This window comes from Lygodium microphyllum, chromosome 25 (assembly GCF_053477565.2).
Source record: "Lygodium microphyllum isolate KBCC chromosome 25, Lygodium_microphyllum_v1.1.10, whole genome shotgun sequence".
Lineage (NCBI taxonomy): Eukaryota > Viridiplantae > Streptophyta > Polypodiopsida > Schizaeales > Lygodiaceae > Lygodium > Lygodium microphyllum.
Window position 1 is genome coordinate 85,977,781 of NC_141159.1, and position 24,972 is coordinate 86,002,752.

At 41.2% G+C, this 24,972-nt stretch overlaps 1 protein-coding gene across 2 annotated transcripts in view; it reads right to left on the reverse strand.

Moving 5' to 3' along the window:
- The window catches only part of LOC148014452 (uncharacterized), a 111,701-nt gene that overhangs the window by 36,041 nt on the left and 50,688 nt on the right, over window positions 1-24,972 (reverse strand). The window contains exons 6-9 of one of the 2 annotated variants that reach the window (XM_087667141.1): window positions 24,066-24,191; window positions 23,957-23,985; window positions 23,742-23,871; window positions 21,151-21,281 (exon numbers count right to left, since the gene is read on the reverse strand). In XM_087667141.1, the coding sequence (XP_087523267.1) occupies window positions 21,151-21,281; window positions 23,742-23,871; window positions 23,957-23,985; window positions 24,066-24,191 (416 nt within the window). Of the gene's footprint in view, window positions 1-21,150; window positions 21,282-23,741; window positions 23,872-23,956; window positions 23,986-24,065; window positions 24,226-24,972 lie in introns of both variants that reach the window. The other variant, XM_087667142.1, reaches the window with a different exon arrangement.

Sequence of the window (24,972 nt, forward strand, 5' to 3'; positions counted from 1 at the left end):
GCACCTCTTATGGACCCAGCAAAACAGAGACACAAAGCCACACACTAGCGTACACTCACGGAGTTCTATAGAGCATCAACTACTCTCTCCACTATAGAGCCCTCATCGGTCCAACCAACACCCCCATCACAGGGGACCACCCTAGACACAGCCACAAAGAGGTGCAGAGCCCATCGCCCAGGTCCACGCCCTCACAAGGAGCATCATCTACAAATAAAGAGGATACTACACCAACATGAAGGGACCCTACCTCACCACTACAGTCTCTCTATGCTAGATAGACCCATGAGAGACATCATGGGATGAGTGCCTCCTAAGCAGTTCAACATTGTATCTAGCTTAGACATCATTTTGTACTCATCAACTATGTATTGTTTCATGTTTCTTTCTCCATTTAGTTAGTCATAGCATTAGATGACCGCTTTCTTGGCACATGGAAAATTCCCAGACTTCACAGATGTAACATTTTTCTCTCATAGGCTGATTTGGCCTTTTGTAGATGTTAATATAACTTTCTTTCTTTCTTTCCTCTCTCTCTCTCTCTCTCTCTCTCTCTCTCTCTCTCTCTCTCACGTGATGGGTATGCTCTGACATGACGGGTTGTCAACCACTACTCTGACGTGACAGGTATGCTCTGACGTGATGGGATAGGTTGTCAAGTTTGATGCAGGACAGGTCATCCGTAATGCAAGTGTGATGCAAGACAGTAATGCTGTACTGACGAATGTCCTGGGACAAAAATACATGCTATGACGAATATACTGTGACAAATGAGAATGTTGTAGTGAGAATGTTGTGACGAAGGTACTGATGCAGGAGCACTGAGAATGCTGTAAATGTACTGACGCAAGAGTACTAAGTGAACAGTGACGGGATGTACCTGCAGTAAACACTGGTGGGCCTTATGAACAGTATCTGCAGGGATGCGCAGTGACTGATGGAACAATTTTGTGTCGTGACTGTGACTATATAAGAAATCTGTTGACTCTCTCAAACTGACGTGAATGCAGACCTGTGTGAATGTACTGAGATTGCAGATGTCCTCAGACTGATGTGAACCTTGCCGTGCTGTGTAGATTGGAGACCTGCGTGAATCCAGACTGACGCACATTAACATTTCATGCTACAATGACAATTTAGACTGTAAACAATTTTATGCTATAGCACATACTAAAATCATGATGGAAGAAACTGACAATGAAGGAATCACAAAACCAACCATGGAAACAATGTTTCATACACCGCCAAAGAACACGAGATACAAAACCTATGGGCGTAAAACCCGAGATTGGAATGTCTCTCCAGGGTCAAGTAGATATGGGAAGACATCCCGCAAAATTAATGAAACACTATATGAGGAGATGTTGACCATACTCCCTGCTGAAATGCGTATCATGAGGAAGGAAATGGAAAATGATATACAAGAGCGGGTTCGAGCTGAAATGATGGAAGAACTAAAAAAGGAGATGCAACAAACATTGGATGCACACATGGCAGAGAAAGAATCAATGATCTCTAATCTACAAGAAGATCTAGAGAAATGCAAAAAGAAAGTGGACACACAAAAGGAACCACAAATCACACCGGAACTACAAAAAGAAATTGATGTTTTAAAAAAGGATATACACACCTATGCAAGTGTGGTGGAAGGCACCCAATAGAAAATGGAGAATGTTGAGAATACTGTCAAAGAAAATGCAGAATGGATAGATGTGGCAAAAAAGAACAAAGGAATGCATGGCAACCAAGTGAAAGTTATGAATGCCACATTGGAAGAAGAGGCAAAAAGACGGGCACACACACTCCACGTAAGAGTGGTTGGACTAGATGAGAAAAGCTCCTCAATTGAAGATGCTACAGCTCTTGCCACCAAAATTGGGGCTACAGATGTAACCATCATCGGGGCTTGGCGAGTCGGGAAAGCTGACACAAAAACAAAAGTCCTCATCTTGAAGTTTGGAGACTTGGAAAAGAAGAGAGTCTTCCTCTCCGAGAGGATCGCTTTCAAAGGAGAAAAGATCTACCTAGATGAAGACCTCACCCCAGCCCAAATAGCCCACAGGAGGGAAAATATGCCACGTGTTCTAGAGGCACGGAAAGCAGGTAAATGGGCTGTCTACAGAGATGGAAGAGTCATCATCACAGAGAAAAGAACAGTATGACGGTGCACGGCCTATAAGACCCTGAAGTTCACACTGTGGAATTGCAATGGCTCCCTTAAGACAGATGCAGGTTATTTTGAGGATACTTTCAAAGGGATAGACATTGCTATGTATACTGAGACACATCAATGTAAAGACAGCCGTCTACCTGATGTATATGGATATAGATGGAAAAGTGTATATCACCCTCAGCCTAGGAGGCCTGGAGGGACGAGGGGATCATGAGGTGTGGCAATTCTATTTAGAGAAGAGCTCCGAGATACAGTCCAAGTGGTACATAGAGATGTAGAGGCAAGATACATATGGATCAGGTTACGTACAAGTAGAACTCGAGACATGTATATTGCCATATGCTACTTTTCCCCTGCATACTCAAGTTTTCCCCTAAAGAGGCATCCCCGTATACACCACTATATGAGGACATAATGAAATTTATGAGAATTGGGGATGTTCTACTAGCAGGAGACTTTAATGCACGCACAGGAAGCAACCAATCTGCTCTCTTTGACACTAGTGATGAGAGATGTTCAGAGATATTGCATTAGATGAAGTGGGATTAGTTAGATCAGCCTAAGATAGAGAGATAACAGAATATGGAACACACCTACTGGCATTGGGAAGTGCATATGGTTTGGCCATCCTTAACGGGCTGCCACAGTGGCCAAGATCTAATGGTTTCACAAGTTGGAATAACAAGAAAGGGTCAAGCACAGTGGACTATTTGATTGAATCACCCAACTTGCTACCTGACATAAAAAGCTTTAAAATCTTGGACAGACCAATTGGATTAGCAGCAGAACATGCTATTCTAGCTTTCACAATGCAATATGGACATATACACGAAGCACAGCCACACATACCAAAATTACCACGCTATGATTTTGTGGAAGCGACCTCACACATATACAGCACTATTGTGCGAGATGCATTGAGGGAGCTAGACACACAGGCCTCTCTAGATGAGTTTACAGGACAGTTGACCGAGATAATACACACTTCAGCAGCCTACGCTTTCCCACATACTACACCGTCAAATAAACGTCCACAAGGTAATGCCCCACAGAATGGCTGGCATGATGATAAGTGCAGAGAGACACGAGCACGTTTTCAACGAGAGTTGGCACTTGGCATATGTACACATAAGCATGCTCGAACACTCTTCAGACGATTGGTACGCAAAAAGAAGCGGGAATACCTGAGCAGTCTAAAAACAGAAATGTATTCCATGTTCTTGGGACAGGACAGCAAAAAAACATGGAAAAAGATGCATGAGAACCAGCCACCCTTACAAATTACTAGACCGGATGATTGGCATGGATATGCTTGCACACTCTATGATATTCCTAGCCAAGAGCCTATGCCACTCCCCTCAACCTCAAGACCAGAAAATTGCAGATTTTTCACAGAAAAAAAAGTGAGGAATGCCATATGGAAACTGAAAAATGGAAAAGCCCAAGATCATGATGGTTTAGTAGCTGAACACTTCGCGCATGCTTGTGATATCTTGGCACCAACGCTGGCCCACATCTTTAATAGGGCAGTTTTTGAGGGATTTCCAACCTGTTGGTCAAACCATATTATCGTGCCGCTCTTTAAGAGTGGAGACCCGCGCTACCTAGTAACTATCGAACTATCATGATTGGACACATGCTGGCCAAAATATATGGCTCTATCGTGGAACAAGCATTGAGTGAATGGGCCGAGATGCATGGCCTGAGATCAAAAGGCCAGGCTGGCTTCAGGAGGGGATATACAACTCTAGACCATATCTTTACATTGAGGGCAATCATCGAAGAAGGCAAGGCATTCAAGAAAAAGATCTACTGGTGTTTTGTGGACTTTCGCAAGGCCTTTGACACAGTGCCACGTGCTAGACTCATGAGAAGAATGCAAAACATTGATGTGCCTGTAGAGATACAGTGGAGTATCTATGCCTTGACGGGCAGAGTACGAACACCTGGGGGCATCTCAGATACAGTCAATAGCACCATTGGGTTGAAACAAGGCTGTCCACTTTCACCAACACTATTTGGGTTGTACATAGATGAAATTCAGAATATGTGGACAGAACTGGTGGAGCCGGAGTAGCCTAGCTGGAGTGCTGATACCATTACTGCTTTATGCCGATGATATTGTACTTCTATCTGACTCACCTGAGGGACTAAATAGACACTTGGATCCATTATCAACTTTTTGCAAAGATAAAGATCTTAAGGTGAACCTTGGGAAAACTAAAGTTATGGTATTTAACACTTCCGCTGCTTGGGTGACATGAGCTGAGCACCAGTTTACTTTGATGGAGAGCCAATGGAGATGGTTAGGCAGTATGTCTATTTGGGGGTCACATTGAAGGGACCACAGTTCTCTTGGAGAGAGACATCAGAGGCTTGTTTGGCAAAAGCATATGCAGCCTTAGGTGCATTGGAGAGGCAATGTGCTCACATACAATTTCATGAGCCGCGCACCAAATTGTGGCTTTTTGACACCCTGGTTACACCCACACTCCTATATGGGGCAGCTATTTGGGGTCCGAGTCTCTTTCACACGAGGAGACAGCCTTTGGAAGACTAGGATGGACCAGAGAAGGAATACTATGACGGTTGGGGAGCATATGGAAAGACCACTGGTCATGATGATCTCACGTATGATACGAGCGAAGAGCTCGACCCCACATGAGATTATCAGAGCTGAGTTGGGAGCATCACCCATGGTGGCTGAGGCCTTGGTCCAGGCAGTGACTTTCATACATAGACTATGGGAGCTCCCCCAAGATAGATACCCACCGCTAGCCCTGGCCTCTTCTAGACAACTAGCAGCAGATGGTGACAGACATTGTTGGTATGCTCAGATGAGTACATGGATGAGTCTACATGGGCTGCAGTTTGACAGACTACCCCCCTTTGACTATAGTCTGGATTGCCCTACACTTGACCTAAGCCAATCAAAGCTAAACCATGTGATCAGAGCAGACATACTGAAGTTAGATACGGAGAAGACCTGGATCCGACCCCCCTCCCCCCATGGCACGAGGATGGCACACTACCAGACCCACTGAGGGCTGAAATGATGAACGGATTGCCTCTTACCCATCCAACCTCCAATCCTCACTAAGAGAACTAAAGAGGGGCACCACCTAGCCAAAGGGAGGATGGGCTAGGACATCCCTTTTCTCAAAGAGAATCAAGAGAACCAAGACACAAATTTACAAGAGAGAATATATGTGCTAGACACCATATTGGAATATAAGAGAGAGAGATGAGAAGAGAGGGAGACAAGAGGAGAAGAGGTAGAAGAAGCTTGCCATTATGCTACATGGAATGAGAAGATGAGAAGAGAGGGAGATAATAGGAGAAGAGGTAGAAGAAGCTTGCCATTATGCTACATAATAAAAGAACTTACTCATAGCTTACCTCAAAGAGATGAGGATATTGTAGAGTGCTCTCATGGACTTGTCATTCTCCCTCCTCCCTCTTTTCTAAAAGAGAATCAAGAGAACCAAGACACAAATTTACAAGAGAGAATACATGTACTAGACACCATATTGGAATATAAGAGAGAGAGATGAGAGGAGAGGGAGACAAGAGGAGAAGAGGTAGAGGAAGCTTGCCTTATGCTACATAATAAAAAAACTCACTCATAGCTTCCCTCAAAGAGATGAGGGTATTCTAGAATGCTCTCATGGACTTGTCATTGTCCCTCCTCCCTCTTTTCTCAAAGAGATGAGGATATTGTAGAGTGCTCTCATGGACTTGTCATTCTCCTCCTCCCCTCCCTCCATGGGCTCTTTATATAGCCTCCATGAGGGATTAGATTAAGCTAATCTTCTTGATTAACATAATCCTAGATGATGTATGGCATCTTTGAAAATATGGAGCATAGTGGATGGGACAAGTCCCCACCTTGGTCATCATGCAAGAAGCCAAGGGTGGTGGTAGACAAAATAGATAAATGGAGCTAGATTACAAGAGGTGGGTGGCCAAAGCACATTATTATAATATATTTACAAGAAGGATAGAGTGGAAAGTTGGTGTGGTGAAAGAGAGAAGAAAATTGCATGTAGCCAGCAGTCTGCGCCTTCGTAACTTCAAATCCGTGAGGAATTTGAAAAAAGTTTCTTCTGCAACTTCGTAGACCAGGTTGAAACCGATCGGACACGCGGGAATTTTCTTGAAATTAGCTTTTTCTTGGGAGTTATTGAGATTATAAAAAAGGCTTCCAAAAGCTGCTTTGACTTTAGTATCCCATATGTATATAAATACATATAAGCATGTGACAAAAGGGGTCCATGCTTGTAAGCTTTCGTGCAAGATCCAAATGACACCATGATGTGGATATTGACTTGTGTGCAAGGGTGAGGTGTCCTCTAATGATGGTGATAGATTCCAAATCTTAGTGATGCAGACGGGGCCCATGTGTAGTTGGAGGCTAGTCCTTTGAAAAATCCATGCATTCACTCAACTCCTAGGTGTAATCCATTTTCATCTTCACTAAGATAACCATCCCTTTGACCCTTTACATTGACATGCCTTCTAAGAACTTGTTCCTCCCATTTGCTAGAGTTATCGTAATCGAGAAGCAATGTAGCATACCTAGTGCTTGAAGAGTAAACCCAGAGTGATATGGTAGGCTCTTGATAGGGGCTTTGGCCAAAATTTTGTGGTAGTAATCCGGGTTGTAAAAAACCCGGATCACCACTTCCTTCAGGTATCTGAGGATGGTTTCATCACCCGACCCAATTACATGGACACACAGCTGCCTCATGGACTACGCACAGTTATTGGCCAGATCTGCACCTCATCCCACCACCTGAGGATTGAGACAGGCAGATGGGAGGGTATACAGATAGAGGAACGCATATGCCCACTATGCGACAAAGAGCCAGAGACAGAGGAACACTACATCTGCCAATGCACTGTATATTATGATATACGAGATAGATACCACTGTCTGTTTCGAGAGGGTTTTGAACCCCTGAGACGGATCATGCAATTTGAGGATCAGAGATGCTTGGGATTCTTCCTTTTGGAGCTCGAGAGGCGCAGAGCAACAATCCTACGGAGTAGGAGGCCCCCACAGCTCGGCTCACATAGACAGAGAGCAGTCACTGACTTTTTCACTGATACACGACAAAGTATGGTAGATACCACTACTACTGCCACACAACCTACAGGAGTACATCATCATTGGACCTCATCTTCTGTAGGTGTCCCTTTGGATAGAGAAGTGGCACTTAGCCGGTCTAGGCACCCACGTCCACCCGGATGAAGGCCTAGACATCCATACCACAGACAAATTAAAGCCATCATTGAGCGCCACAAGAGACAGATGCCGAGACGCCTCAACCATGCAGAGATACACCTCCTTAGAGGACAAACATCTCATTGATGGAGAGTCTTCCTTTTTCTACTTTCACTTTTAGATCATTGACATGTTTCCCTTTTATAGGACACCATTTCATTTTTTCAGTCTTATAGACATGTTTTTCATCTTTTCTCGTTCCAAATGAGAAACACACCATCATTGTATGTATTGCTTTAGTCTCATAGGCCACATTAGCCTTTTAGAGACGTTAATATACTCTCTCTCTCCCTCTCTCTCTCTCTCTCTCTAGGGGCATCAGAGGCAAGTCCATCAATGTAGTTTTTCATTGAGAGGGGCATCAGAGGCACGTCTAGCACGTGGATATGCAACACTAGGGACACTCGAGAGTCAATGTGCTCACATACAGTTCCAAGAGCCCCGAACCAAACTCTGGTTGTTTAACACCCTAGTCACACCTACATCACTATATGGAGTAGAGGTATGGGATTGCAGCTTGTACCACAAGCGTCTTAGCCCACTCACTGATCAAAATGGAGTAGAGAGGGATTATTATGATGGTTGAGATAGCATGGAAAGGCCATTGATCATGATGATAGCACGCATGATTAGGAGTAAGCCCTCCACCCCACATCCCATTGTCAAAGCAGAGCTAGAGGAAACACCTATAGTTACGGAGGCACTCTTCAAGGGCAATGGCCTTTTGGCACATACTATGGGAACTTCCACGCCATAGATACTCTAGATTGGCACTAACCTCATCTAGACAACTAGCAGCACGAGGCGAGAAGCACTATTGGTTTTCACAAATAGCTACTTGGATGAACCTACATGGTTTGGATATTGACCATCTTCCACCTCTCGATTATAGCCTTGACTGCCCTACACTTTCTCTCAGCCGATCAGAGTTGAACCAGGTGATCAGAGCTGATATCTTGAGGATTGAAACAGCAAGGACATGGATCCATCCACCACTCCCTCTAGGATCGAGGACGGAGTTCTACAGGAGTCATTTCTTGTCTCTCTAATGATGGTTTCACTATTCGGCCAACATATATAGACACCTCTCTCTCCCATAGTGTACAGGTTGCTATCTCACAGATTTGCACCTCCTCACATAGGCTTTAGATGGAGATAGGCAGATGGACAAATACCCTAGCAGAGGATAGGACTTGCCAGCTTTGTGGTCAAGAGCCTAAGACGGAAGAGCACTACATATGCAAATGCACAGTATACTATGACATACAAGGACGGTGCCACTGCCTCTTCCGTGATGGATTTGGACCCATTCGTCGCGTCATGGAGTACAAGGACCAAAGATGCCTAGGTCTTTTCCTCCTGGAGCTCAAGAGGCACCAAGCTGCACTACTGCGAGACAGGAGGCCAGCTCACCCAGAGGGACACACAAAGAGCAGTGACAGACTTCTTCTACGAGCCGACCCTACTGACACTACCAGCCTAGCAAAGACAGAGCCACCCCGCCAGACACCTTACAGGCCACGCTGTGGAGTCACATTGGATAGAGCCATTTCCCTTCCATCGAGCACGACGACCCCGTCTACCAGGACCACGTCCGAGGAGGCCACACCATAGTCGGATTAGAGTCATTATCACAAGACACCGAAGACTCACCACCATGCATATGAGTGAAGCAGCTAGGGACCGCATCATAGCTAAGATCATGTGCAGATCTTGAGATCAGCTACAACCCATAGTCTCCACCACACTTTTGTACATGGTTCTATCAGATCTGGTTCTCCTTTCCTTTCCTTTTCTTTTCTATTGATGGAACAACACTACACATGGTTCAACCCTAGTATAGCCCCATCGTATAGTTATTTGCAGTATTGTTTCGTAGGCCACCCACTTATTTGTAATGTTATCTTTACCTAACTGATGAGATAACATTAGACATGGATGTACTCTGGATTTTGTCTCATAGGCCACATTGGCCTTATGTAGATGTTAATATATCTTTCTTTCTCTTTTTCTCTCTTTCTCTTTCAAAACAATGAAGTTCGGTCTTTAGAATGCTTTACACATACCAAGTGTATGATGAGATCAAAGGATACTTCCACTGAGCGGTTTGAGACGAATTTGACCACAATCTAAAGTGGATTTTCCAAATCAATATTGCATTGCACAATTCATATTCGAGTTATGCAAACATACAAGCACCTCATTCAATCCCAAGGGAGACACCTTAGGGATGTTAAGCAACTATTATATCCTTGGACATCCGGATGGATGCTAGTAGCATTGGTCACAATGGTCATGGAGTGACTTAGTGTGAACACACTAAGAACACTTTGGGAGTAAGGTAGCCAAGTCCTGTTTATAAGATTCAAGGCACACATCATTGTGTGATCACAACTCTTGGACTCTTGGCCTATTGGTCGATGCATCTATATATCAAGATGGTATAGGCTAGTGGTATAGGACACCAACCCTTGGGTGTAGCCATGGCCCACATTGCTGCTAGCTCTCAAGCTTGAAGGTGAGCCTGATTGCTTCTATGGTTGGGAGATAAGTTTGATATCCAGTCCCTTTATGAATACAGCATTTATCATGTCTTATGTGTAGGTTGGATCCTAGAGGAACATTTTATTGGTATCAAAGTCCTAGCATACATTGGACTTTTGGCCTTGGTTACTTACTACTTTTGTTGGCCACATATTAAGACTATGGTTGAGTCTTGTGTGCGTTAATGCCCATAGTGTCAACTAATAAAGTTGGATGACACACACAGGTAGGGATACTATATCCTTCACAAATTTCAAATTAGAAAATAGAGTACTAGTTCTATGGATTTTGTAGTAGAATTGCCCCATTTGAATCAAGGTCATGAGGCCATGTGGGTTCTAGTCAACCAATTGACGAAAATGGCTCGATTCATACCTACAGAAAAGCCACAAGTTGGTTGGTCTCTATGTCAAGCATCTTTATAGACTTCACGGTTTGCCTGATGAAATAGTCAATGGCTAGGATCCTAAGTTCATTGGCCATTTTCGCCAAATAGTTTTTCAAAAACTACATAAATGTCTCCCATAGGCAATATGATTGGGAGCATTATCTTCCTCAAATGGAGTTTGCCTATAACAATGCTAAGCATTCAGCTACTAGCTATAGCCCATTCATGCTTATGTACAATTATGAGTCCAAACCAACGAATGCCACAGAGCTGAAGGGGATGAAAATGCACTCCATAGTTGATTTTCTACACGATATGCACGAGATATTAACAATTACTAGGGAAAGCATTAAAACAGCCCACCATCGTGCTACGCTTTATGCTAACCAACTGGTAACATTGTACTCCTCGAGAGCTCTAGGAGGGCATGTGGATTTACCTTAAAATCCCAAAGAACTCTAATTTGATGAATACCGGCAAGTGCTATAAATTGTGTTAGAAGGTATTGCGGTCCTTTCAAGATTACCAAGAAGATAAGTAGTGCATCCTGTGAGCCGGATTTACCTTCGTAAACCCAAGTTCACCCTATGTTCCACATTACTCGTTTGAAAGACGGTTGACGCAAGGTGAACCAATTGTTCTGATTAAGGAATTCTTGTAGCTCAAGAATACTACTTGATATATTCCACTTGAATCCAATTTGGTTTTTGACATTAGGACTAAACAATCCCGTCAGACTATTTATCCTGAGTATTTGATCAAGTGGAAAAATTGCTTGAGACGGAGGCTACTTGGGAGTCAATACGTTCATTGAAGAGCTATTTTTCTCACTTCATCCGTAAGGATATTGCTGAGGACAACAATCATTCATAAGGGGGGAAGTGTTACATCCTTGGACATTCGGATCGGCGCTAGTAGCATTGGTCACACTAGTCATGAAGTGATGTAGTGCGAACCTACTAAGTACACTTCCGGGTTAGGGCAATCGAGTCCTATTTATAAGACTCAAGGCCCTATTATGTGATCACAACTCTTTGGACTCTTGGCCCATTGGCCAATGCATCCATACACCTGGATAGTGTGGGCTGGTGGTATGGGATGCCAACCCTTGGGATGTGGTTGTGACCTACAGTACTGCTAGCTCCCAAGCTTGAGGGTGAGCCCGATTGCCTTTATGGCTAGGAGGTGAGTTTGATGAGGCATGTCTAGGAGACCAATCTAATTGGCTCTATGGCTAGGAGACCAGTCACTTTTATTTGTGAACATGGCATTGTGTTATGTGTGATGTGTGATGTGTAGAATGGATCCTAGAGGGACCTTTCATCAACATATTCTTATAGACTTTACTAGGGATACGATACTTCAAAGCACTCCTCAAATAGACCTATAGATCAAGACCCACAAAGAGATGTAGATTCTGCTACCTAGAGCCTATCAATCCATATTACAACTTGAGGTATCTTCGAAGCATATAGATGATACTAGCATGCCATCGAGCAGCCCAATCTCAACGATTTAGCCTATTTATGTTGGATGGATCCATAAACGGCATCATGGGATGATTTTGATGCTCTTCTTCCCACCATAAGTTGTTATATCACCTATTTGTTGTTTCCTAGCTAGATATTCATTTTCGGTTACATTTTCTTTGCTCTAGTTGGAAAACATGTAATTTCTCAATTTCAAAAGTATCTATTTTTATCCCATAGACAATTTAGCCTACTCTAAGTGTTAATACAACTCTATTTCTTTCTTTCTCACCTTTGACTATGGTGTTCTTGTGTTGTGAATATGAAGTTGAGTGTTGCAAGTTTTTGGTCCAAGTTACATCTTGATTAGGATGTTCCAAGTCAAATCACTGGTTTTTTTCACTATTGAGTAGAGTGGGGAGGTGTGATTACTTCATCTCCATATCCTCTCTTGCTCCACATCTTTTTGGTTCTTCCTTGTCAAAAATCTTTCAACAAAGACTTTTAGTTTGCAAGATGAGTCGATCTTTAGAATGCTTTACAATGAAAAATATAAATATAGGGAACAAATTTGTCACAATATAATAGAAAAAAATTGTATTCTTTTCAATCAGTTTACAAATCACTTATCTATTGAGTTTGTTCCCTTTCTAATCAATTGATATGTAGAAAAGTGCATTAGAACTAGCCACTAAATGCTTACAAGCTACAATGGACCCATGGACCCACGTAGTATGTTAAAAAGAAAGATAGTACATACTTTCACCCATTTGACCAAATTGAGTACATGTGACGAAAACTCAAGCAAATCAGGGTCAAACTTGCGCACACAAAGGATAAATGCAATAATTATGAACTAGATCCGCTAGAATAGGCAGCTACAATCAACAAGATCACATGATTATGAAAAGGTTGTATGCTTTGCATATGTGGGCTGAAAGTTTAGAATGCATATTCTTTGTATAGAAAACTCATATGAGGATTCCATCTTTGTTTTTGTAATGTACTCAGAAATAGATTTCACATGATTCCCATATTGGGGGTCCCTAAATTTTAGGAGCCTCTGATTGGCCTAAGAAAGCTAAACTTGAAAAATAGAAATGACACTCTAAGAATAATAAGTTTGTGTTCTAACGGTGCTTACTAATTTGATTATTTCTATTCTTGACAATTCTCAGTCAAAAAAAGAAAGCTATGAAGAACAAACAAGTGTCAAGAAACATATCACACAAGCATTCAAGTGTCCCGCCACTTATCCCACTTAATGATATGTGGCTCGATACTTGTCTTGTGCTAACCTACTCTTCCTCTTTACAATAAGTCTCCCTTTCTTAGAGGTCATTTCCTCTCATTCCATATCAATTTTCCTTGTAAAATCATGTATAACAATTGAAGATAGCCCCAAAGTTAGTCCCCAACAACCTTCACCATCATTCTCCACTCCTCCATCATTAAATCTCTCAATTTTCCTATTCTCTAATTGTTGTTTTGCAAGATAGCAAACTTGTACATTCATTATAACACCTTTTTTTGAAGCTCTTCTTCCACTTCAAGATCAATAAGAAAGCCATATCAATATACTGCTAGAAGGGCTAATTTTCATTCTCAACCTACTCTTAGTTTGTAAATAAATTAGTTGTTTTATTGCATAGTAAGTATATACATGTGATACATGTGTGCATGTACATTCTTTACATGATCTTGTTAGAGTGAGGAATATTTCTCGTCACTCTCAGGTTGATTGTAAGTAAGCTCATCTCTAAAGGACTCCGGTTGAGCAAATATACATTGCTTAGAAGGGCTTTCCCATCTTCAATCCTCAATTCTCCATTTCTTTTAAATATCCATAACTGTGATTCTCATATTCAGCTTCAAGTATTCCTTCTTCCTATTTTCTTAAATGATTAAGTCTCGGAAATAAGAGAATACTGTAATTGCAAGCATACTATGTCGTATGGCACATTTACAAACTTCGAGAAGTTTATTGGGCAAACCGTGTAACAACAGATTTCCATTATGAGAACATCAGTAGCCACAAGTATAAATGGCAATAGTTTTAGAGTCAAAAGCTATTAAAAAAACCAAGTCCTCAATACACATAGTGCAAGTTTGTGGCATTGAGTAGTTTGTCTAGCAAAGATGAAATGGGCCACCAATGACAATCACTCCATTCGAATATAACATAGGCTATATAGGGCAATCTACCAAAATCAATGGTTACATGAAACCATCATAAATTTACAAGGGATGTAAAATCCTAGCCCATTTATATCTTTATCTTTCAGCTTCATGGAGCTGACACAACACACACATTTATGTTTACTCAATGCTCAATTGCACGCATGTGCACACAGACACACAATGAACAACGAACAAGAGAGAAAAGAGTACTCGAATGTCACATCCACTAATGTAAAAATAGAATGAAAGTGCAATCTCTAAGGTAGTTAAGTACCACATCCAAAGTGGATCTTCAAATGGGAAAAAAAGCCTTCTCCATCTAGGAGGTAAAAAGTGCCCATGAATAAGGGAGCGCTCACATCAGAACAATGAAGAAACACGATAAATCTAACATCCCCCCCCCCCCCCCAAAAAAAAAGAATGATAATGTAAACATATACAAGGAATAGCAAATCAATCCCCCAATGATAATAAGCCTAAAGCCTTACAAAGACTTCAAAATTTTCTCTCAAAAGATCTTTAGTAGATACATCTACCAAATTGTCCTATGTAGGGACATAAACCAAGTCAATCTCCACTGCATAAAACCTCTCTTTGACATAATGATAATGCACCTTGTACGAGCATGAAACATTGGGTTTCTTACAATTGTTATGGCACTCACACTATCAATCTCACAGGGATGCTTAGCATTTAATTGAGTTGTTAATTAAACATGCAAGTGTGAGGTGCACATGTGATGTGCAAGTTAGTTATTTCACAATGGTATGCCAAGGGCCATGAGATATCAGTGGGTGTCAAAGGCAAAATTTATAATAAGTTATATTGGACAGGTATTACATGTTGCTTGATATCAATTTTAGCCTAGGGCATTTATTCAACCAATAAATGACAATGGTGGCACTAGGAACTAGGCATTGATTAATAAATTAATGCTCATTTGAGGATAAATTCATGCATAGGACCAATGGGAGTCAAAATAGCCTAACTAATTCAATGGTGGATGGGCATTGCTAATTTTTCAACGAAGGACAAAGAAGTAAATTAAATTTCAAATTTATTAATTTTAAAATTTTAATTACTTGGCTTAAAATGCATTTAGAGGGCTACCACTTAGCAAAACTTACCCATGCAAGTGAGGAAAAGGCTAACAGAAGCCAATGGAGCCTCATTCCAACATTGTCGAGATTGGTAGAGGAGGAGAGAGCTACTCCTCTCAAGATATGCTAGGGTTTGCACTGAGGAAACACAAAAAGTACAGCCACAACTAAAACACAAAGACTCAGACAATGACATGTAAAACTCAAACCCTAAACACAAAATGCAAAATGCCAAATACAAAACGCAAAAATCAAAATGTGAAAACGCAAACACAAACAGAGAAGAAATGTAACTTTGAAGTGAATGAATCAATGTTGCAAATGAATAAGAGAATATACAAGATGTCAAAAGATGACGTACCAACAAGACAGTAGGGTTTGCGGGGAGAAACATGAAGTGAACTCGGCAAACATGGAAAAGAGAAGAGAAGAGAGAAGAAACTCTGATGAATAGAATGATGAAGTTCTCAATCATGGAGTGAATGTGATACAAGGAAACAAGGGTACCGTAGCACAAGGACGAACCACGAACCACAATGTCCTCCTGAAGCGATGTGAGGATAGTGGAGAGGCTGGAGAGAAGAGGTGATGGACTAAATGAATCAATTGTAAGGAATGAATAATAGAGTGGCCTATAAATAGGCACAATCAGTCTAGGGTGGCGACCCTTTTTGGGGCTAAAAACCCTAAATGCAAAACGCAGAAACGCAAAAAACGCAAACTGTGAGTGAAGGGTAAAGGATTTCTCAACACCCCCTCTCAGGCCCAAAAAGGGAAACAAGAGAAGAGTGAGGTGGAGATGCAATGCTACATGCTGAAGAATGCTCATGCAGCAGGTGCCAAATGGACAATGTCCCTTGTGGGAAAATTGTTCACTTGCCCAAGCAACCTAGTACAAAGATGATGAAATCATGCAATGCATAGCAGGAATGTCGGACTTTGTGTGGTGCCGAGAACCATTAAGATATGCCCGTACTCGATCTCAAAAGGTGGCTCCATGCTGACCAAGGGATGAAGAAGATCCAACCTTTAATCTAAAAATACCACTTGAAAGGAGAGCTTTGAAGATAGTCATGAGACAAGATGAGCCGTAGAACCCGAAACTCAACCTCGAGAGAGCAGCCACTAGCTCCGAACGCTGTGTGATAGGTTGAAAACATGCGCCAGACTGTTGTAGACAGCAATGGCCAGCTTGAACCGCGATGTCCTCCACGTCTGAACACCTCAATGCAAACTATGCCACTTGTCCAATATCATGTCTAACATCCTGGCCATGAGGATCGGCTACTAGTACAAGCTGTCTAGCTGGCTGTGTGCGAGTAGGGGGCTTCTCGTGAAAGATAACCCTGCATATCTCAACAACTTTCTCTGGCTGCATATGCATTTTTTTCTCATGAAACACAACATTATGGTTGTGGATCACTTTCCATGCCTGCAGATCCCAAAGATGATATCCCATCTCACCTGCATCTCCATAGCCAAGGAAAATGTATTTAGGATCCAGCTTATTGAGTTTGTCCTTGGGCACATGGTAGAAGGCCTCACATCCAAAGACACGCAAATGAGCACATGAGGGAGGCTTTCCTGTCCTAACCTTCTCTACAACCTGGAAGTCAATACCACTACAAGCTGACCTATTAATGAGATACACGGCAGTAGAGACACCTCAACCCAAAAATGTTGTGATAAGCCTGCTTGGCTAAGCATACTACTGCGAACCCTCTCTTGGATAGTCCTATTCATACGCTCAGACATACCATTCTGGGGAGGGGTATAAGAAGCAGTCAAGTATCGCTTAATACCCCGCTCATCACAAAACTGCTCAAAGGCACATGAGACGTACTCACCCCCGTTATCAGTCCTTAGGTATTTTAGCCTGCACCCAAACTGATTCTCTGCAAGAGTAAGCCAACGCTGAAACATAGCCAAGACATCAGATTTTTTCTTTATGGGATAAGTCCAAACCTTACGTGAATAATCGTCAATAAATGTGACAAAGTACTTCGCACCCCTAATGATTGACAAGGCATGGTTTCGCATACATCTCAATGCACAAGAGCCAAAGGCTCACCCATGCGTGAAATACCAAACTTTTTATGTGAAATCCTAGTCTGCCTGCTAGATAAACAATGATCAAGTGACTAAAAATGAAAGTAGTTAAAAGGCGGAAGATACTGCAAAGCACTAATCATTTTCATTCCCTTAAGCAACATATGCCCAAGACGAGCATACCAAAGAGATACATGTGGGATAAAACCTACTGACAAAACATGGTCAATAGTATCAGATACAACCAAGGGATAGAGACTACCAAACGTGGCACCTCTTGCAAGAACAAGCCTGCCACGAGTTATCTTCCATGCAAAATCACCAAAGCATATATGATAACCTGCATCATCAAGCTATCTAGCAAACATGAGGCTTTTGGTCAGTGTGGATACATGACGTACATTATGCAGAATCAAAGTGCTACTAGAGGGAAACTGTAGAGTGACATCACCAATGCCAACAATAGCAAGAGACTGATCATCACCTAAGCGCACAGTACCAAATACACTACAATAGTTATGAAACTACTCATGGTAGGGAGTCACATGAAAAGACACACCCGAATCCAAGAGCCAACACTGTGCATGCATAGACTGAGCCTTGGTCAACTGAGAGGCATTACATGAAGAGGCTGCTAAGATGTAGTCACCATCGGACTCCTCAAGCTACATGACATTTATCTGCTCAATCTTTATGCTGGACTTTGTAGATATAATGCTGCAATCAAAGGATTTCTCCTGCACCTTTTCTTTTCCCTTTTCTTTGCGCTTGTCATTGCGTATCTTATGGCACTGCGACCGTATGTGTCCTACTTTCCCATAATTATGACATGTAAGATTAGACTTACGTCCACAAGACTTGCTACGTCCCCATGACTTAGATCGGGACTTCTGAGAATCCTTCCCATGACAAGCATTATCTTTCTTGCCACTTCTGCTACCTCTAACGGATAAAGCATATGAACTGTGGAAAGCATCATTGTTTTTTCTGTTAATTTCTTCAGTCATCAAAAGAGCACTCTCTACATCGTTCAATTTCATCCCATTAAGTTTGTTGGTACAGATCGCAGTGCAAAATACATCCCAAGATTCAGATAAAGTACCAAGTAGAAACAAAGGATACAGATTATCCTAAAACTCAATATCCTATTGAAGTAGATTCTTCATGATAGAATGAAACTGGCTAAAATGAGCAGACAATGGGGTCCCTTGGGCCCTCCTTCATCCGGAGATCCATCAACTATTTAAGCCAATACATCTATAAAGTAGGACTTTGCTTTGCATAAAGTTCTTGAATCTTTTTCTATAGATTCCATGCACTCTGATCTTCATCTTCAACAACATTATTATGGACCTCTTTAGAGAGTGATAAAATGATAGTGAACTTGCATAGTGCATCTAAATCAACTTAGTCATCATCATTCATATTCTCGAGTTTAATACCTTTGTTTCTTAGTGGCTTAATCTATAATTTTTGTACCAAAACCTGTCATATTTAAGACTTTCAATAGCCATAGTAGGTGCCATCAACTTGGCAATGTTAAACAAAGCCGTATCTTTGAGATGACCAAACATAATGAGTCAAACAGAGACAAACTATGCAGAAAACGGCTTGCTGTAATTAGCAGTAAACAGGCCAAAACCACTGCCAAAACAAGTTGAAAATAAGAGAAACTGCTAAAATGACGAGTTGTCCACCAAATAGTACCAAAAGTACATCAAAATGGCATGATTAAGCTTAGTAACTACATCACAGTCTGCATAAAACAACTTGCTGTAATAAATCACAGCAGTGAGAAAAAGAGAGCAAACAATGAGCTAACAATGATCCAAAGTCATGTATGACTACCAGGTCAGATCCTGCATGAAGTGGGCATGTAAGAAACACTGTAGCAGCCAAGAACCATGAGCTAAACACCCAAATACCTTACAAAGGTCGATGTATGCTCAAAGAGAAGACGGATCAAATCAGCCCAAAAGCATCCAATGCAAACAAGTATCTATCAAGAGAATAGACATGTAAGAGATTCCAGTCTCGTCTACTCAAGAAGCTCAACTGTATAAACCACAAGCTCTGCAATATCCAAAGATAGCATGAAGCTTCCACTAGCAAAAAGATCGATGTCAATCGAGTAACCAAGCTCAAAGATAGCATATGAATGCATAAGGCATTATGAAGCCAAGACCATACATCAATGGAGCATCCAGAGCAAGGGATGGCCAAGCATCACCTATAACATCCAGTACATCATGTAACAATCAATGTCAAATCTCTAACAATCCAAATAAGCATCCAAGAGCTCCAAAGTATACAAATGAACACCCAACTAAACCTCCAAGCGGCAATCAAACACAGACAATATAAGAAGCATGCATTTCTAACATATGCATCAAAGCATGTACCGAAGGGTCAAGCATAGACCATAGGCATAATGACTATCACAAAGTATGCCACTGTAGACCAATGTCAATCAAATGCCAACCAAGATGGAACTCTATCAAAGCTCAAAAGGCGTTCTGGAGCAATACAATCTCCTCAAATAAAACTCAAAGCCACCTCAAATCATGGGCATATGATATACCAATGTACTAGCATCAATAGTACACATCAAGAGTACATATAGAACACCCAAATCATAGCCAGAAGCAATAGGCACATAAAATCCCTATTAAAAGAGATTCAGCCTTTCTGTATACAGTAGTGAATACACTGTCAAACCAAGCTATTTCAATACCAAAATTAGCTCCAAATCCAATCCATAACACAGACATAGCATTCCCATACATGTAGACATCACTTCAGCATAACCGGGCATCATAAGTCCAACAAAGCTGACCATAGAAGTATCAAATAGAGTGCTGCCCTGTATTTCCAGCCAGCAAACCTCAACCAAAACAGAGTAAATGAAGTGGTAAAATCAATCCAAAATCAACTCCAAGCAATGACAGCATCCCCGAATATATAAAGAAGTGACAGTGATGGGCGCCTGCCGCCAGTAGTATACAGGCGCGGGTACTATCAGTGTAGTAATACACGGGTGGCTAAGCAAAGGCGCCTTTACCCCCAACACTAGGAGGACATCTTCCCAACAATTCCAAAATTGGAGACTCGGCAACACTACATTTCTGTTGCTCCCAGCAAACAGACTTTTTCATGTGTGAACGGTGAGATTATAGTCATTATGGCTTTTGTAGCATATCTAGTTGCTCTACAGACCACTGTTAGGCTTTTCCCTCCACCAAATATGATGTTACACTGATTCAAGCAACAAGCTTGGCAGCAGTTACTCTTTCATTAATTTATAATACCCCCACAGACGAGTCATTGTAACCCTTGAGGGCTTTTAGTTTGTAGCATGATCTTTTGGGGAAGGAAAGACGGATTATCCAGATGCAGTGCCATCAATGAGGTCCATTTGAATCAATGAGGGCACATCAGTAATATCTCATGTTATAATGTACTTCCTAACAATGCTTTCCACCAAACTTATGAGGTAATTCCTCTCAAATTGTCAGATATTGCTGCCCTAGACTGCTGAGACAACAGAGCACTTTCGCACGAATAGTCACATGATTCAGCACACTGCATAAAGAAAAGTAGTAGATTCCTACTCATTTACATACACAATCTTGCATAAGTGCGAGTATAAAATCAAGAATTATAGAGTTAAAAATTCTTGATTTCTACTTCTCCAGCCAGCAGGGGCACACAGTGGAAAAATGTCAAGAACAAGAAGACCCATCCCCCCCCCCCCCCAAAAAAAAAATCAATCAATCAATAAATAAAATAAAAACTTAACCAATACATTCTGGGCTGCAAAACAAAAATTGCAGAAGAAATAACATTTTTTTCGTTTAGGCACATCAAACGAAAGAAGAATGAACCCATCCTCTGAACCCAATAAACAAGTAACCAATACATAAGAAGAAAAAGAAATAGATTTTAGTGAAATGGCATACAAGTTCAATTCATCAAGATGGTCGTCATAATACTGCTGGCCCCCCATTAGTCCCATCTCTTCATTCACAAAAAGAACAGCACGAACTGTCCTCTTTGGTCTAAGCCCCAACGAATTGATCAAACGAATAGCCTACAAAGTTGTAACAAAACCAAATGGCAAACATGTCACAATGCTTATCAAACTGGAAGAGGAGCCAAGAAAGAAACAAATATCTGTACCCCACTATACCCAAATTTTTTAATAAAATATTTTGAGCAGAGAGTACGATTGTTTTTGAGATGTTCGCATTTGTCTCCAGAAACCATGAACTATTTCGTCCCATCAGTGTATGATCACCAAACTGCCCCTACATTTTTGTTACTTCTTAAATAGACATCAAGCTTCAATCATTACTAATATAACCCTGTATTTTTACTGGTCAAACTGCTTCAAGATTATTTGCCTCATCCATTCTTTTCTATGCTAAGGTTCTACCTTGAGTCCAAGAATAGTGGCAGTTGCCTCCAGAAATCATGAGCTATGGGTTTTCTACCTGTATTTAGAGAAAGTAGAGGTATTTTGGGAATCTTTCCTACAAGATTACAAACAAAATCAATCTGCAAACAAGCCCACTTATAAATTAAGACACCCATCATCATATGTCGAACTGATGTCATGCTTTTTCCTTTTTGAGGTATGAGCTTGAATATGTACGCCTTACTTGAGCAGGTATCTGATATGAATCTTTCTTTCATATCTGACTTGGTGCAATACAGGCAACACAGGCAATTACTTTGTTATTAATCTGCAGTTACCGAGCAGTTGCAAAGACCTTTTTCTGAATTACTATGACTGGTGGTTGAAGAACTCCCACTCCCAATTCTCTTCTTATTGTTGTAAACAGATTTCACAACCACTCTCCGCTAACTGAAAACCAACCTTCTTGGGATTTTCTCTAATATCTATATTTGAGTCATACACCTTGGTCAAATGTAAATCTATAAACAAGCACATAGGACCATTGAATATAAGATTATTGCATGCAGGCAATAGCTCACCAACCAACAAACTATTGAATCTGATCTGAAATCCTCCATAGGCTGAATGCATAGGGGTGTTGTCCACATGCACCAGGTCCACCTCAAGTCTCAGTATCAGTTCCAATTTCAGTATAGAATTCAGCCCTAAACTCTGCAGGAGAAATCACACTAAGAAACCTAGCAACACTGCTAAAGCCACTGCACTTGCATCAGGCTATGAGGATCGTCACCAATGTTTTGAGAGACGTAACCTTTATCAGTATAGCAGACTTTTCACAAAAAATATGACAAAGGAGCCAAAGATGGGAGATCATAGAACCATAGTTACGGGCACATCTTGAAAGCCAAGTGTACATAGAGCAGCATAGGACTCTCCAATAAGGTGCACCAGAAACATTTGGTTAGATATCATCCACTATTTTAGAGGCTTCTGGGGCACAGCTCAAATATGATGATGGAGGGGTGCTGGGCCTTTTGCAAGCTTGGAACCAGGTCCTTCTCTCTGTGAATGCACTGTTCTATAAGGCACCCAAAAAAAAAAAAAGATCGTGCATGGGCATGCATCACTCCAGAGTGGCCAACCAAGGAGCACCATTTTGTTTCTGTACCGATTTTAGATTGTGCTCTAGGCCATCACTCTAAGATGCCACTCACTCTTAAAGAAGATGAGTCATGACTTGCTGTTCTAGCATGCTTGAATATCAAGACATCTCCCAATATCAAGCCAGAGAATCGGAATAAAAGTATGCAAGGACTGGAACTATGAGACACAAGCGTGGCTATGACAAAACAAGGCTCTTGGAAGTCTACTGTAGATGGGAGCTCGTTGCTTATAGAGCTGCTTAGTATATTTACAATGCAAGATGCAATCTACCACAATCTGATCATTCACACTCCCAATGGGAGATGAATGAGTGCACGGTGACTCTGAAGCCCATGAGGAGGAGAGATGTAGTTTTTGAAACATGGGGTTTCCCATTTTCTTGCACATAGATCACACTTTGTCCGGCATTATAGGCCATCAGATTCACTTAGCGCACAACCTTGTATTAGCCTTTCTGAGGAGAGCAGCTAGCTCCAATATTGTTTTGTTCTTTGGTCTATCCTTGCCATCTAATAGAGGGATTTTACTGTGGTTTGCATCGGTCCATTTATGATCAAGGTGTTACCAATAGATTTTTCTCTTCTTGGAAATAAAGAAGTCTGCAAAGTGCAGAAGTATCTGGCCATGTGTGTGGATTGCTATTTCCAGCTTAACTGTGGCACTTGGCAACCACAGACTAAATAAACTGCAGCATAATGAAGCCACTAGTCATAACAACATTTGGTCGAATGATATAGATTGGCAGATGATTTTTGTGTATCATTGGAAGGGCATTCATTGAATCTTCAGGAAAGTGATAATTCTGTTCCTAAGAACTCAAGAAGTGATGGATTGACTTCTGACCACAGACAAAAGACCTGAACAATGACATATTGTTAACAAGACCTTTATCTAGGAACAAGTTCACCCCTTCTCTTTATCAAACCAGATAAGGCTGAAAAAGAGGGGAAAAAGAAAACAAAGTACCTCCCAAGATATAAATGCTCCACCTCCATCATCCATGGCACCATCAGCAATATCCCAACTGTCCATATGCCCACCAAATACAACCACTTCCTCTGGTTTTTCATAACCTGGAATTTCAACAATCAGATTGCTGGTAACATCCAGCAAACTCGCAACATTTCAGTTCTAAAAATTGTTGGCACGTCAATATTCACACTTGAAGAAAGATGTCTCACCGAGAATTTTGATCTGGTAGCGTGTGTGCCTACAAAATTACAGGGGGGGAATAAGTCAAATCCAACCTTTACTGCTCCCCTGCGCAGTTCGAGAAAGGACAAGTAATACCTCCATATAAAGCTCTAGCACCACATTTTGTCCACGAGCCTGCATCCTGGCAAACATTTTTGCATCCTCTAGTGTGATTGCAGCAGTTGGTATCGAAGCTGCTTGAGAACTGCCTGCATGTACTGTCTATTCCAAGGAAATTTGAGGTGAGAAGTGGCACCTGTTTATCATTAAACATCTAATGAAAAGAAGTGTGGAAAGTCACCCTTGAACAATACCTAAATTGGGAATGCAAAAAATTTGTTGCTAGCCTTCATCATACAGTAGACAAAAATTGAGAGAAAATATGAAGATAGCAAATTGCAAGAGAGAAGATAAGTCCACAAAACTTAGACGACGCAAGATTGGGTGCAATCTCCTCTCATGAATGGATGAGTACCTCCACCATACATATATTTAAAATATTGAATTAAGCTTTTGTGCTCAAAACACATTAAATGCACCTTTTTGTATTTTTTCTTTTCCTTTTCTTGCACGACTTGCTTTTATGCAAATAAATATCACACAAACTATTCTAAATAGCTATACAATCAAATATAATATTTAAACCCTCCTAATAAATACATCCAGTAAGTATATTATACATGTGCACATGCAAAGTTCTTGCGGTTATGAGCGCCTACAAAAATATAACATTTTCATGCTGTGTAGCATACAATTTCCAATAATATTTCCACATTGTTAAGCGTATCAATTCCACACATTAAAATGCAAATCCCAAAAATAATAATTCCGTAAAACTCCATCTAATAATCTACTTACCACAACACAAAACACATTACTATCCTTCCATCTATCTATCAGGCACAATGTGACCAGTATCAACACCAAAAAAAATACAAGGATGACCAACCTCATGCTAGTGCTGCCTCATGCAACGAATTTGTACCTTCCTATGGAGTAAGGT